The sequence below is a fragment of the Prosopis cineraria genome, unplaced genomic scaffold (assembly GCF_029017545.1).
Source record: "Prosopis cineraria cultivar Desert tree isolate PC_DT_omini unplaced genomic scaffold, ASM2901754v1 PC14, whole genome shotgun sequence".
Taxonomy (NCBI): domain Eukaryota; kingdom Viridiplantae; phylum Streptophyta; class Magnoliopsida; order Fabales; family Fabaceae; genus Prosopis; species Prosopis cineraria.
In genome coordinates, this window is record NW_026555345.1 from 13,071,253 (window position 1) to 13,083,969 (window position 12,717).

The 12,717-nt window shown below is 34.1% G+C and overlaps 1 protein-coding gene across 3 annotated transcripts; it reads left to right on the forward strand.

Annotated features, from left to right (window-relative positions):
- Positions 1–8,060: 8,060 nt before the first annotated feature.
- Positions 8,061–11,386, forward strand: LOC129293996 (uncharacterized). 3 transcript variants are annotated; one of them, XM_054932167.1, is made up of 3 exons: positions 8,061–8,248; positions 9,031–9,235; positions 10,947–11,386. In XM_054932167.1, the coding sequence occupies exons 2-3, from the start codon at positions 9,054–9,056 to the stop codon at positions 11,131–11,133; spliced, it is 369 nt and encodes a 122-aa protein (XP_054788142.1). In that variant the 5' UTR covers positions 8,061–8,248; positions 9,031–9,053; the 3' UTR covers positions 11,134–11,386. The 3 variants fall into 3 exon arrangements, with proteins under 3 accessions (XP_054788142.1, XP_054788143.1, XP_054788141.1); XM_054932168.1 differs by having other exon boundaries at positions 8,064–8,225; positions 9,049–9,235; XM_054932166.1 differs by having other exon boundaries at positions 8,066–8,248; positions 9,049–9,235.
- The last annotated feature ends 1,331 nt before the right edge of the window (positions 11,387–12,717 follow it).

Genomic DNA, 12,717 nt, shown 5'->3' on the forward strand with positions numbered 1-12,717 from the left:
AGATCAAGTCGGGAGGCATTGAGGGGAGTAAAATCAAGTTGTTGCTCGCCGCATCGTGAGCCGCGGCTTGCGTGGCGTGCGCTGCGGTGCATGGCACAGCAGGCAACTTAAATTTTTGGAAATCATCAGAAATGTACAGTTTTTGGGGTGGAAAACCTAGAGCACAAAGGGGACAACTTTGGGCATTGCTAGGGCATCAATTTGGAAGGATTTTGAAGATCATTGGAGTCTCCAAACTCTTGGGTAAGTTTCCTACCCTTCTCCTCTACCTTTTCATCTCATTTTCTATGGGATTTGGAAGAGTAAGAATTTGGTCTAATTGGATTAAGCCATGAGTCAATATTTTGAAGGTTTTTATTAACTCTAAAGGTTTAATTTAGGTTTATTGATCTTAGATATGTGGTAATAGGAAGCTACTTTCTTATTTGGTGAATTTTGGATCAAGCCCCAACTTGATCATAGGGTGTTAAAGTGTGATAAGTTGAGATATTGAGTTTTATGTTGTGATAGAGTTACAAGGAGACTTGAAGGGATGAAGTGAACAAATTCTAATCTTGACAAGTCTATTTGTTGAGAATTTGAGTAAGAAGTGGGAGAATTATGAGGTTATTATTAGCTAATGGTGCTTGTGTTAATTGAAAATTAACATATAGTATTTGTTGATGTAGATTGTGGTGTGGAAAGACTTACCTTGACACAAGAAGAGAATTAGTACCACGGGTAACCCTTTTAGTAACAAAAGGGTTAAGGTAAGTAGATAATTTGCATTGTTTATTACCTTGTATAAGTTATTCTCAAGTTTCTTTTCTATGAATTGTTGAGTATATATATATAAATTCATTAAAGGTTAACTATTTTAAAAAAATGAGTGGAGTATTGCTTTGTGAAATTCTATATTTTTGAAGTAAATGGTAAGGTTTTGTTATATTTGTTTAGAAAGTTGTTTATGCATGTTCAAGTGGAGATGTGTAGTGAAATGTGGCATATTAGAGGGTGGGAAGTCACCCTAATGGAGATAGTGAAGATTACGTCCATATGGCATTGCTAGTACATTGGGATGCCAAGTGCAGCACTTACTCTCCTTAGTACCCAAAAATGGGTACGATGTTGGAGACTTACTCTCCTTAGTACCCAAAAGGGTGCGGAGTTGGAGACTATGCTTCTTAGTATCTATAGGATGTGGTATTAGAGTAACGACACCCCAATTACTTGTAATGGGGGAAACAGTAGTCCAGAAGTGGTTTAGAACACCTTAGCAGGGTTGTCCTACCATGGATGGTAAGTGTAGGGACCATACATGTGGTTTGGTTCTGTGAAATAGCCTACTGGTTCAGTCAGGAGTATTGGAGGACCGGATGGTTAGGGATCATGCATGTAAATTTGTGGTGATATTATATGATGTGATTATGTTACTTATTTTAATGCTTGTTTATAACTTAGCTTGTTAATCAATAACGTAGATTATCTTAGTTACTGAGATTTTTATCTCACCTCGTGGATTATCATTTTACAGGTGCTACCAGTGAGACTTAGCTAAGAAGGGAATCAGGCAGGGGCTAGCATATCTTCTACACTCTTTGTAAAGCCCAATTTTGGTTTGAGTAGTGTACATAAACTTGTTATATGATATTATATGTTGCCAACTAAGAATGCATATCATTTTGATTGGTTGCACTTGTTTCATATTATGTTGTTATGTATTTTAGCCTAATATTATATATGAGGTGAATATGTGGTAATTTTTGTGGTGATGAGCTAAAATACTAATACAAGTGCATGAAATATTTTATTTAAGTGGTAATAATGTATTGGTAGTGTATTATGTGGCAATAAAGGCCAAATAGTGCTTATAGTGCTAATTGTGCATTTTGGCCATATTGGGCAAAATGGCCATTGAGTGGATAAATTTTGTGTTTTGTATTTTTTTGTGTGTTTGATTGGTCACTCAAGTATATTTTGGTTCATTGGACTTGGTTCAAGCCTCACAATGAGTTAATGGTATTAGTTATGAGTTTTGGATACTTGGATGGTTAAAAATTTCTTTGAAAAATTGACTTTTGCATCTGAGTGTCTAAAATTATCATGTAGTATCGGATCATAATGAAACTTATATTATTAGTTAGCTTATTGAATAAGCTTCGCGTAGGCACTTGAATCACTTCAATCGGACATCGGATGCGAAAATGGCGCGCATTTGAAGTTCATCTAGAAAAGCTGTCATGACAGCATTGCTGTCATGGATAGGTGCGCCGCGGTGCATTTCACGCAAGCTGTGGCACACAGTACAACGAGGAAAAATGTCTTTTTGTGCCACATACCGTGGCGCATGGACCACAAGCTGCGACACATGGACCAAAACACTCAAAAATGACATTTTTGGCCTTGTTTTGAAGTGGTTTGCTTCCCAAAACTTTTCCATGCTTCCAATGCCTATTTAAAACATTAAGTTTGAGCTTAAACTATCAATTTAAAGGGTTTTTATGGGATTCTAAATATTCCTCAATTATTTTTAAAGGATTATTAGTTTTAACCCTTATATATATATAATGTGAGATTAGGAGCAAATCCTTGCTCGTAATTATGATTGGATGTTGTGATTGTGTGGTGAATTTTGGTAATGTCAAGGTGGACATTACAACCTCAGAACTTGTCAATGATGAATTACTGCCTTGTCAATATAGTTATTATTACTTGTTGATTGTCAACGCCAAGTAGTTAACAAGTTCTTTTAACTAGCTAATTTTCGAAGGGAACGACAGCATTTACTATCTTAGCACTTGTCAATGGCGAATTACTGCCTTGTCAATATAGTTATTACCACTTGTCAATAGTCAATGCCAAGTAGTCAACGGGTTCTTTTAACTGGCTGATTTTTAAAGGGAATGATAGCATTTACTACCTCAGCACTTGTCAGTGGCGAATTACTACCTTGTCAATATAATTATTACTACTTGTCAATCATCAACGCCAAGTAGTCAACGAGTTCTTTTAATTGGCTAATTTTCAAAGGGAACGACAGCACTTACTACCTCAACACTTGTCAATGGCGAATTACTACCTTGTCAATATAGTTATTACTACTCGTCAATCGTCAATGCAAAGTAGTCAACGAATTCTTTTAACTGGTTGATTTTCGAAGGGAATGACAGCACCTAGTGCCTTAGCACTTGTCAATGGTGAATTATTACCTTGTCAATATACTTATACACACTTGTCAATAAAGTGATAACCACTTGTTGACATTCAATTAATAAAATAAACTGTTAGCCATATTTACAAACTTGTATTCAACATTCATAAACAGCATTATCCAAGTTAACTACACAAAATGGACTAACTATACAAAAGGATATGATTATTAATAAAATTAGATTCTAAAGTTCTATAAAAAATCCTTTATTTCCTCTTCCTCGTTGCTTGTGATCCCTCTAACAAGGACATGGCTTTGGGCTCCTTCACATTATTACAATGACTCAATAGCTACCATAAAAGTTCTACCTTCTTCTTATAGAGGTCATCCTACACCACAAGTCTTATAAGGGACAACAACAAATATGTAGTACATAAAAGAGTGAAAATGTAAAGCGAAGAATGCATACATGGTAGTATGTTGGCATCATATACCCCTTTTTGTCTGTAGTGTTGTCCCACGATTATAACCATGTCATAACGTGCACCCCACAAGTATGGCTAAAAATAAAATAAAAAATATAATGTAAAATTCATTTTCCATATGTAAATATAAGCTTAATGATATATAAACATAAAAGAAACTCACGTATCAGTTTGCACATGAACTTTAACCCATATAATGTCCGTGTTAACGTCATCCTCAAACAATTGTGGCTTGACTGCACGAAGTAGATAGTGAAAGCAATTCCTTTGCAAACCCAAGACTTGTAATGTTAGGAATGTTAATTTACAACTAGGCAATAAGACAATGACAAATATAGATGTTAGTAATGTTGAGTGACAAGTATAGACATACACATCCTCTTGCCATCATTTTTTTAGGATCTAATTGTCCTCCTTTCCCTTGTCCTTCTCCTCTTTTCCCTTGTCCTTCTCCTCAACATTCTCTTATTCTTCCTCTTCCTGCTGTCTTTAGAAATACTCCCTGTTGCTGACCAATGAATCTAACACATAGAAGTTCTTGCTCTTAATCTCAAAGACATAGTAAAACCAGTGACTATGGAAAAGAGTTGGGCCAAAAATGAAAGCACAATTAGCAATATTATATCTAATAAACTCAGGAAAGATTTCTCCCTTGTTGTCATCAACTATCCATTTTAAAGGGTTGCTAATCATTTTTAGCATGAACTCAGAACCAAAGATATGTCTCCAAACTTTCCCTTCATTTTCCTTTTGATCACTTATCAAAGTTTGGGCAACCATTGACATCATCTTATCACTAATCTATCTCTTTTCACTAAAACATTATAGCTCTACATGAGTCAAGTAGTAGCCATACAAATCTACAATGATACTGTTAAAGAAGAAGGAAAAAATAAATAGTTTGTCACTGATATTTTATTCAGTGAGTTTTTAGGTACAATATAGGGACTTATTTGTCTCCCTCATCTTCCTCACATGGTGTTGTGCATATTTGAAATAATCACTCCTTCTCATCCATTTTTCTCTTCTTTCTAACATTATTTCTAACCCATAGAGATTTCACAGCAGGTCTTTTCTCTCTTTTTGATCTTCTAGGATGTTTACTTGATTGTTCTTCTCCTCTCCTTTCCTCATCCTCGTCAGAATCTTTCCCTTCTACACTTGCCTCCTTGTCTTCTTCCTCTTTTGAATTGTCATTGTCGCCCTTTTCTTTAGGAGAACCTTACCGTTCATCATCTTTTTCTTTATCTTCTTCCCCTTTTAATTTTTCTTTTTCATTCTCTTCCTTTTTTTTATTGTTCATCTCCATTTCCCTCCTCAGAACCTTTCCGTTTAGCTCTTTCTTAGTTATATTCTTCCTCTTCAAATTTGTCATCTTCATTTTTTGCCTCTGAAGCTGTCCCCTCATCAACAAGTTCTTTATCTCCTTTCTCTTTTATTTTTTCATCTTCATTCTTTCCCTCAAAATCTGTCTCTTCATCATCATCATCTTCCCTTTGTGATTTTTCACCTTCTTCCTCTCTTGAGCCTTGTCTAAACAGCATTAATTGTAAGCTCATTAGCTTCTCTTTAATGTCAGACACAAACGACAGCACTTTTCTGTATAGCCTCCTTACTTCCTGCAAGACAATTTTTGATTCAATGCATAAACAAGACCATATATATCTATCCATTGTACTCCATTTTATACATATTGGGTAAACAAATGCTGATTCTTGATACACCTTGGTAGATGAACTACCATGTACAGTAGTTGGATCATGAAAGATGCCTCGATTGCTCTTTTTCTCTAACTTTACTCTTGCATTCACTTTATCATCGTCCCAATATTTCAGAGCATCTACGGCTTTTGGACAACCTTGGCCAACTAAAAATTTTTAGAAGCCCCATACCTAAAACCTTGATAGATCAGTATAAATATAAAAATTATACATGAAAAACTTTGAAAGGCTATCACTTTGGATTAATGTAAATTTAACACACACTTACCATTAGAAAGTAGATACATCCACTAATGTTCTTCCTTGTCCTTCCCTTCCCTTTGCTTAATTGTTTCTTGTAGTCTTCTACCTCCTTGCAAAGTTCATTAAAAATGAACGTAGCCCAATCATATGCGCTTGGTTTCTTTTATGTCTCATAAACAACCTTCAATATACAATCACTAACCTCAAGACTTGCGGTTAGCAATATCAAGGTTTTCAACACAAACATTACAAAAAGTAACTCAAATTTAGCTACCTTCTTTCTAGATATAATCATTTCAGTTATTTCCTTATAAAGCATTTTATAGTAAGTATTTCTCAAATTCTTGAAAGCTATATCATCACATTGACATCGCCAGTAATCTACTTACCCTTAATACGTAAGCCTATTAAGTCATTCACATCCTTAGCCTTCATTTCTTGATTTTCCCCCTTATGCATATTTCACGAGTTGGGGGGTCAAAGGCACGCATCAACTCTCCACAAATATCTCTTTGAATTTTTTTTTACAAGACACATCAAGAAATCTATGGAATCCTAGCTTCTTAACCCTTTTCTGTAATTTCTCATTTTTCTTAACATACTTTGCTACTTCACCAAATTGGCTAGGAGAGTAATGTGTATGAAATGGTATGGTATATCTCTTCATTGTTGTCTTTACTTTATCTTCCATCTTCCTTTATTAACAAATAGAAAAGTTCAATTAGATATGTTGAGAAGAGATATATGCATACTAGTCATTACTAAGTTCTAACTCAGAGATTTCTACACTGGCATTGTTTATTAATAAGAAAAAAACACAAGTCACAAAGACAAATGGTTCACTAGTCATGATGGTTCACTAGTCAATAGAGCATATTATTGTTGTTAATGGAGTTTATGGTTGTAGTCATTGAAGTAATTAGTTGTCATTCATGGAATAAATGATTTTGGTCAATATAGCATATGGATATTGTCAACAAAGAAAGCAGTTGTCGTCAATAGAGAAATTTGTACATATTTAAAATTACAGATTTTTAAGTAGAATTGAAAGCTAAACATACCAGAATAAAAATATAAAACGCAAGAGGAGTAGTTGAAAGTTAAAACATGCAAATAGGTGCCTTAAGTAATTACAAAAATCTTATGCACAGCTACACTTTTGTAACATATCAGAAATATACTTGACCATTTGTCGTCCTTTAAGATGGAAACTTTAAGCACTAATTTCAAAAACTACTCACATCACCTTAGTCATTATACAGCTGATCATTATCTCCTCTCTTCTTTCTATTTACAAATAATTATACCAGTATCCTTAAGCAAATTAACAATAGATCTTCTTTAGGTTGCATGTATATCCAGTAATCTACTAACTTTAGGTGTGTCTAAAAGACATCTATACAAAAAGTTCAATGTGAGGTGAATGTATATCCAGTCAAGGCAGCACTTCTAATTTTAATAATTGCTTGTCATGCCTAAGTGAGAGTGACAGTAACACAAACCTCTTTAAAATGTAAAAATACAATAATCTTCAACCGCATTTGATTCAAAGGATGCTAGCCAAAAATATAAGGAGGAGAAAGTTCAACTTGTATTGAAAATGGCTTGTTAGACCATTTCAAAGTTGGAGTGGGAAAAAAAACTCAAATGGTGACAGTTTGGCAAGTAGGCTCCTATTTGGCTCATCCTTTAATGGAGTAGGAAGTGAAGGATTATATGACTCTGTGACAGAAATTTCCCTCTAATTGTAATGGTGAAGAGGATTTGGCAAGGAGATGATAGAGAAGGCTCTGTAATGTGGAGATTGGGACTGGCATTTTTTTAACTTAATGTGGAGATTACTTCACACATGCAAAAAATTAGGTGAGAAGAAAATCAAGATTCGAGCAAAAAAATAGAGACGGAGAATTACAGTGATGTGCAAAAATAGAGATATGCAAAAAATTACAGTCACAACCGAGATACGAGTAAAAAAAAAAAGAACAAAGAAAGGAATAATGAGAGAAGAAAACAGAATCAATGGCAGTTGAACCTGTGGTGGCGAGACAGCGGGAGAGGATGGTAGAGACAGTTTGATAATGGCGATTAAGGCAAATCTAAGTCGTTGAAGCAGGAGCGAGCTACTTTCGTTGTTTACTCCTTCAAGTTTTCAACTCTCTGAGACACGACGGTCTTCTTTGATGGAATGTGACTGCAAGAACAGCGGTCGGTGATGAGCACTGGAGCACGGTAAAATGAGGAAGATAGAACCCTTTTCAGTTTCATGGGTTAGTGGGAATCGTACTGATTTTCGTGTGTTTCAAATAGAGAGCAAATAGATAATTTTACTTTCAGACTTATTCACCCTTATGTACCTAAAGAGTTGACAGTTATTTTTTAAATTCATAAAATCTTAATGTATTTTAAGTATTTTCACGAGACTTTAGACTGATTTGGCCCTAAATAAATGGAGGGTCGTGATTCCTCTGAGTCCTCATCACACGCGGACGCGAAGTTTCTTAGGGCTAAATCTACTTAATCAAAACCCGCAACAAAACAGTGGGGGAACCATTTTTCTTCGTCGACGAACCAGCACTCCGCTCTCCGTCGGACGCCGTCCACCATTGTCAGCCCTTCGTGGTTGTTCTCGGGCAAGTAGTGAGGAAGGTTCGAACTCTACCCAAAATCCGGTGAGATTGATTTGTCCAATCAGGCTTTGAATCTAGATTGAATTTGTTCCTCGCGTCATCTGTTCCTGCGTTTTTGTTCTTGCTTTGTTTTAAATTTTTCATTTTAGTGTGGCTTTGAATATGGTTGTGTAATCGTTTGAATATTGACACTTTTGAATTTGGGGATATTTACAGATTGAGTTTAATTTCTTTCTTTCTTTGTTTTTTTTTTTAACTAGGTTTTGCTTGAATGGTGTGTAATGGGCTATTATACTTCTGCCCTCTTCATTTTGATCGCTAGCTACTTGTATGCTTTCGGTTGTGTGGTTTTGTAATGTTAAATTTGATGTGTATTGGCATTCTCGTTATTAATCTCTTTGTATTATCATCAATTTAGAAAATCTCAAGGCAGTTGTGTTGTATGATCTTGTGAATGACTTGGCTCGAGTTGCATCAAAGCATCTGAAACGAAAATGAAAAGGGTATTATATCAACCATGCATATTTCAAAGAGTTCAGTGGCGGCAGATGATATAGGTCCGCATATGACAGTACTTGACAGGCCTATAAATCCATTTCAAGTGACATATTCTCCTTACATGTTATATGAATCGCAGATCGTTTTTCATTTTACTTCTTTACTCAAATCAATGTTTCTGTGCGAGAAGCAGAAATGAGATTTGATAGATGTTTGTGGTCACCGATAAATTTAAATATAATAGATGGATTTATTTGGAAGAAGAATGCTATTTTGTTCTATTGATGCTTATCCCATTTTCGTCCTTAACTCCTTATTTTATAGAGAGTGCTTGTAACGTGTAGGGTTAATGGCGTCTAAGTTGCAGCAGTTGCAATCCAAAGCTTGTCAAGCATCACAATTTGTAGCCAAGCACGGAAATTCTTACTACAAGCAGTTGTTGGAGCAGAACAAAGAATACATTCAGGAGCCCCCAACAGTGGAGAAATGCCAGTTGCTGGCAAAGCAGCTGTTTTACACTCGTCTTGCTAGGTTATATTTTCTTCAATCCTTTTTTCTTCTTTTTGTTTTTTCAATAAATGTGATAGTGTTGATTTTGGAAGGGTTCACCAAAAGATCCTTTACATTTAAGGTGGCCAAATATAATCTTTTACGTTTTAATGTTGTTTACTAGTAGCATTCTCAGAGTCTTGGATGTTGCACATTGTCTATGGTACCAACCTTCCTCTTTGAAAACGATCAAGGAAGCCTAGGAGGAGAGGAGGCTAATTTTTATCCACTATATATACTCATGTAACACTAAAACTAAATGGAAGAAGGGGAAAACAGATAGTCTTATGGTAAAACTTATTTTCTAGTTAGTAGAACACTAATTGGTTTGCCAGTGTTTTGTCATATGGTGAGGGAATCATTGATTGTTTTCCTTAGCAGTTAGAAATCAGCATTAAGGCATGTTTTTTTTTTTTTTTTTGGGGGGGGGGGGAATCAATCTTGAGAGGTTCAGTGAAATATGACCTAAATAGAAATGGATTACCAGTGTTTGATGTTTGCTTCCATTAATAGAATTTCATTGGTTCCATTTGGCAACTCCTTTATATGGCTAACATAAACATACTAATCAATTTTGTTTGTTATGGTAAGTGCTTGTAACTGAACGTATAGCATTATGGTACATGCTTGTTCACTATTCTGCATAGCTTCTTGCGGAAGTTTCCAAACCCTATGATGAAGGTTCTGCTAATGTTTACTGCAAACTACCATTTCATACGTTTTATTTATCATCATTGACCAAATTTTTGTCCTAAAATGTAGAAATGGAATACAAATACAATTATTGAAAGAGTATTGTTTTCTTGTGTCAACTAAGTGCTGCTGGAGTTGAAACTGCATTGTGGTTTTCTAATTAGTACCTCCGTGTGAACTTTCATGAAGCAATTTATCAATTTTGATGTTAAGAAGAAGTGGAAAAAAAAAAAGTGGAAAACATATTCATTTAAGACATTTGATAGTCATTGTATATCATATTTGTCAAGTTTTGACATAGTTCATGATACTAAGGATTGCTGTATATGATAAGAAATGAAAACAGTTTATTCACCTTTAAGTAAGACTGAATAGTGCCGGTTGGTTTACCATCATCATAGTAACTTAAAGGTGTCAAAGACCCAAATACATTACAAAATATGTCACCAAAACAACACGATATGTGGGTTATATATCATCGCTAAACTGGAGGGAAACTAAGTCTCTAATGGGTTCAGAGTAGATTTGTAACCCAAGGGAAGTCTAGTCTGTAAACTAAAATATGCTAGTCATTCTCCATAGCTGTTGCCCTCTCTCAGTGTGTGACTGAGTTTGACTTCCTAGATATTATCTCATTCTCTCTGTCTCTCAATGTTTCTATTATACTGAAGCCTGCATTTAATTTGTCTTTTAAGTTCTGTGGTTGTCGCTTGCGTAGTGATTACACCCATTCTATTTAGATGTGTCAATATCTATTTGTTTCTCAACATTATCTTCAGATCAAGTTTGCATGTTGCATTACAATTAACTTGTGCTGCCACTACTACCGTTATTGAATTCATGAATTGATATAAAGTGAACTTTAAAATCCCTTTGTCTGGCCTTCAATATCATGAGCCATTGCCAATGACAGGCTAGTGGTTTTCCATACCATACCAAATACAGTCAGTTCTATGCTATTATAATTTTAGCGTACATAACATATTTCAATATTTTTCAGCATTCCTGGTCGAACTGAGTCTTTCTGGAAGGAGCTTGATTTTGTCAAGAATTTATGGAAGAGCAGGCAAGAACTAAGGGTAGAAGATGCTGGGATTGCGGCTTTGTTTGGCCTGGAGTGCTTTGCATGGTTTTGTGCCGGTGAGATTGTAGGAAGGGGATTCACTTTCACTGGTTACTATGTCTGAGAATAACCAGTTTTGGGTGTGGTAACATTCCCTGGATTTGCACTGCTGATTGATAAATTGTAAGCAACATGGGGCGTTCTGGAAGCCAATTTTTGTTATTCTTTTAACAAAGGCTGAGAACCTAGCAGCTAACATTGCTTAGTCTCAATAATCCCTTGAGTTGAAAGCAGGATGGACGACCTTGCTTTGTTATTCTGTTGAGAATCATGGTACTTACTGCAATTTTTGTTGAGATCATTGGCTCTTGAATTCTCATCAGTCTTTTCTTTGATTAATTTACATCAGGTCACCGAACCCTGCTTAGCATGATATAGGATTTAAATCCTTTAAATTTAGGAGGATTGGTGAATTTATGTGAAGTTCTTTGTTAGTACTTTTACTTATTTAATTATTTTTTGTAAAATATAAAATTTTAGTCCCCTTTCTTGAAAAGGAAAATTTCATACAAATTCATCAATCTCAACTTCAAAAGATTTAAATCCTAGGATAAATTAGTTGGTCAATCTTTGATAACCTTATGGAGACATGATTCCTGAGGTCGACTTTCGAGTGGGCACATGTTGGGATGAAACTCAGTCTCTTCATCTAAGTATCCGGATGTTCTCGCCAGTTACAATGATAATTGCAGGTCAGATTTGATAACTTCTAATAGGAAAAAATGGAGAATGTTGGTATTCCCAAAATTTTAAATTAATAATAGTTAGGTTTCATATCGATGCAGACAAAACAAATATAAATTTAGAAGTTTTAAATGAGAATGACAAGTATATATGCTTCTAAGATAGGCTAATAATAATTTAATTTTATGAAATGTGATGATGATAGTGAAGTCTTAAAGAATTTTTTTAATAGTAAATTTTTATATGAAATTACTTTAATATCTTCTATGATTTAGAAAGTTGTAGTTTTTTAAATTATTTTAGTTATTAATAAAATTAAGCTTGCAAATATTTATGTTAAATTTGTAAATGATATAAAATTAGTTAAACGTTGTTAATATAAAGTTATAATTTTTTAAATCAATTTAGTTATTTCTAAATTAAACTTGTGAATATTTATATTAAAGTTGTGAACTATAGAAAATTAATTAGAACTTGCTTATTGAAGAAAATTATTGATAAATAATTGTGATTTCCTCAATTGTTTTAGTCATTAGTGAAATTAATTTGTAAATATTTATATCAAACTTATGAATTATATAAAATTAGTTACATAGAAGTACTAAAGTAATTTTACACAAAAATTAATTTTAAATAAATTTTTTGAAATCTCACTATTATTATTACATTTTAAGGGATGAAATTGTTATTTTTTTTATTTTAGAGGAATTTATCTTTCATTCCCCCAAGATTTAATTGCAGATAAAATATTTAAGTTTCAAATATAATTTTAAAATTATATTTGAGATTTTTGTTTGTAATTATTTAAATTAATATTTATAACTCTCTTTTTTTTAATTGTTGACAACTTAAACTGTCCTTAATTTATTATTTCGGGTCCTAATTATATATTCCATCTATTCTTTATATAAGGCGGATTTCAAAAATAAAAGCTGTCCAAATCACAATGTGCTTAGTGAATATC

Excerpts from the sequence above, each read along its gene's own strand:
- LOC129293996 (XM_054932167.1), top strand. The coding sequence starts at position 9,054 with ATGGCGTCTAAGTTGCAGCAGTTGCAATCCAAAGCTTGTCAAGCATCA. Across the intron at positions 9,236-10,946 it reads TTTTACACTCGTCTTGCTAG|CATTCCTGGTCGAACTGAGT; the intron begins GTTATATTTTCT and ends AATATTTTTCAG.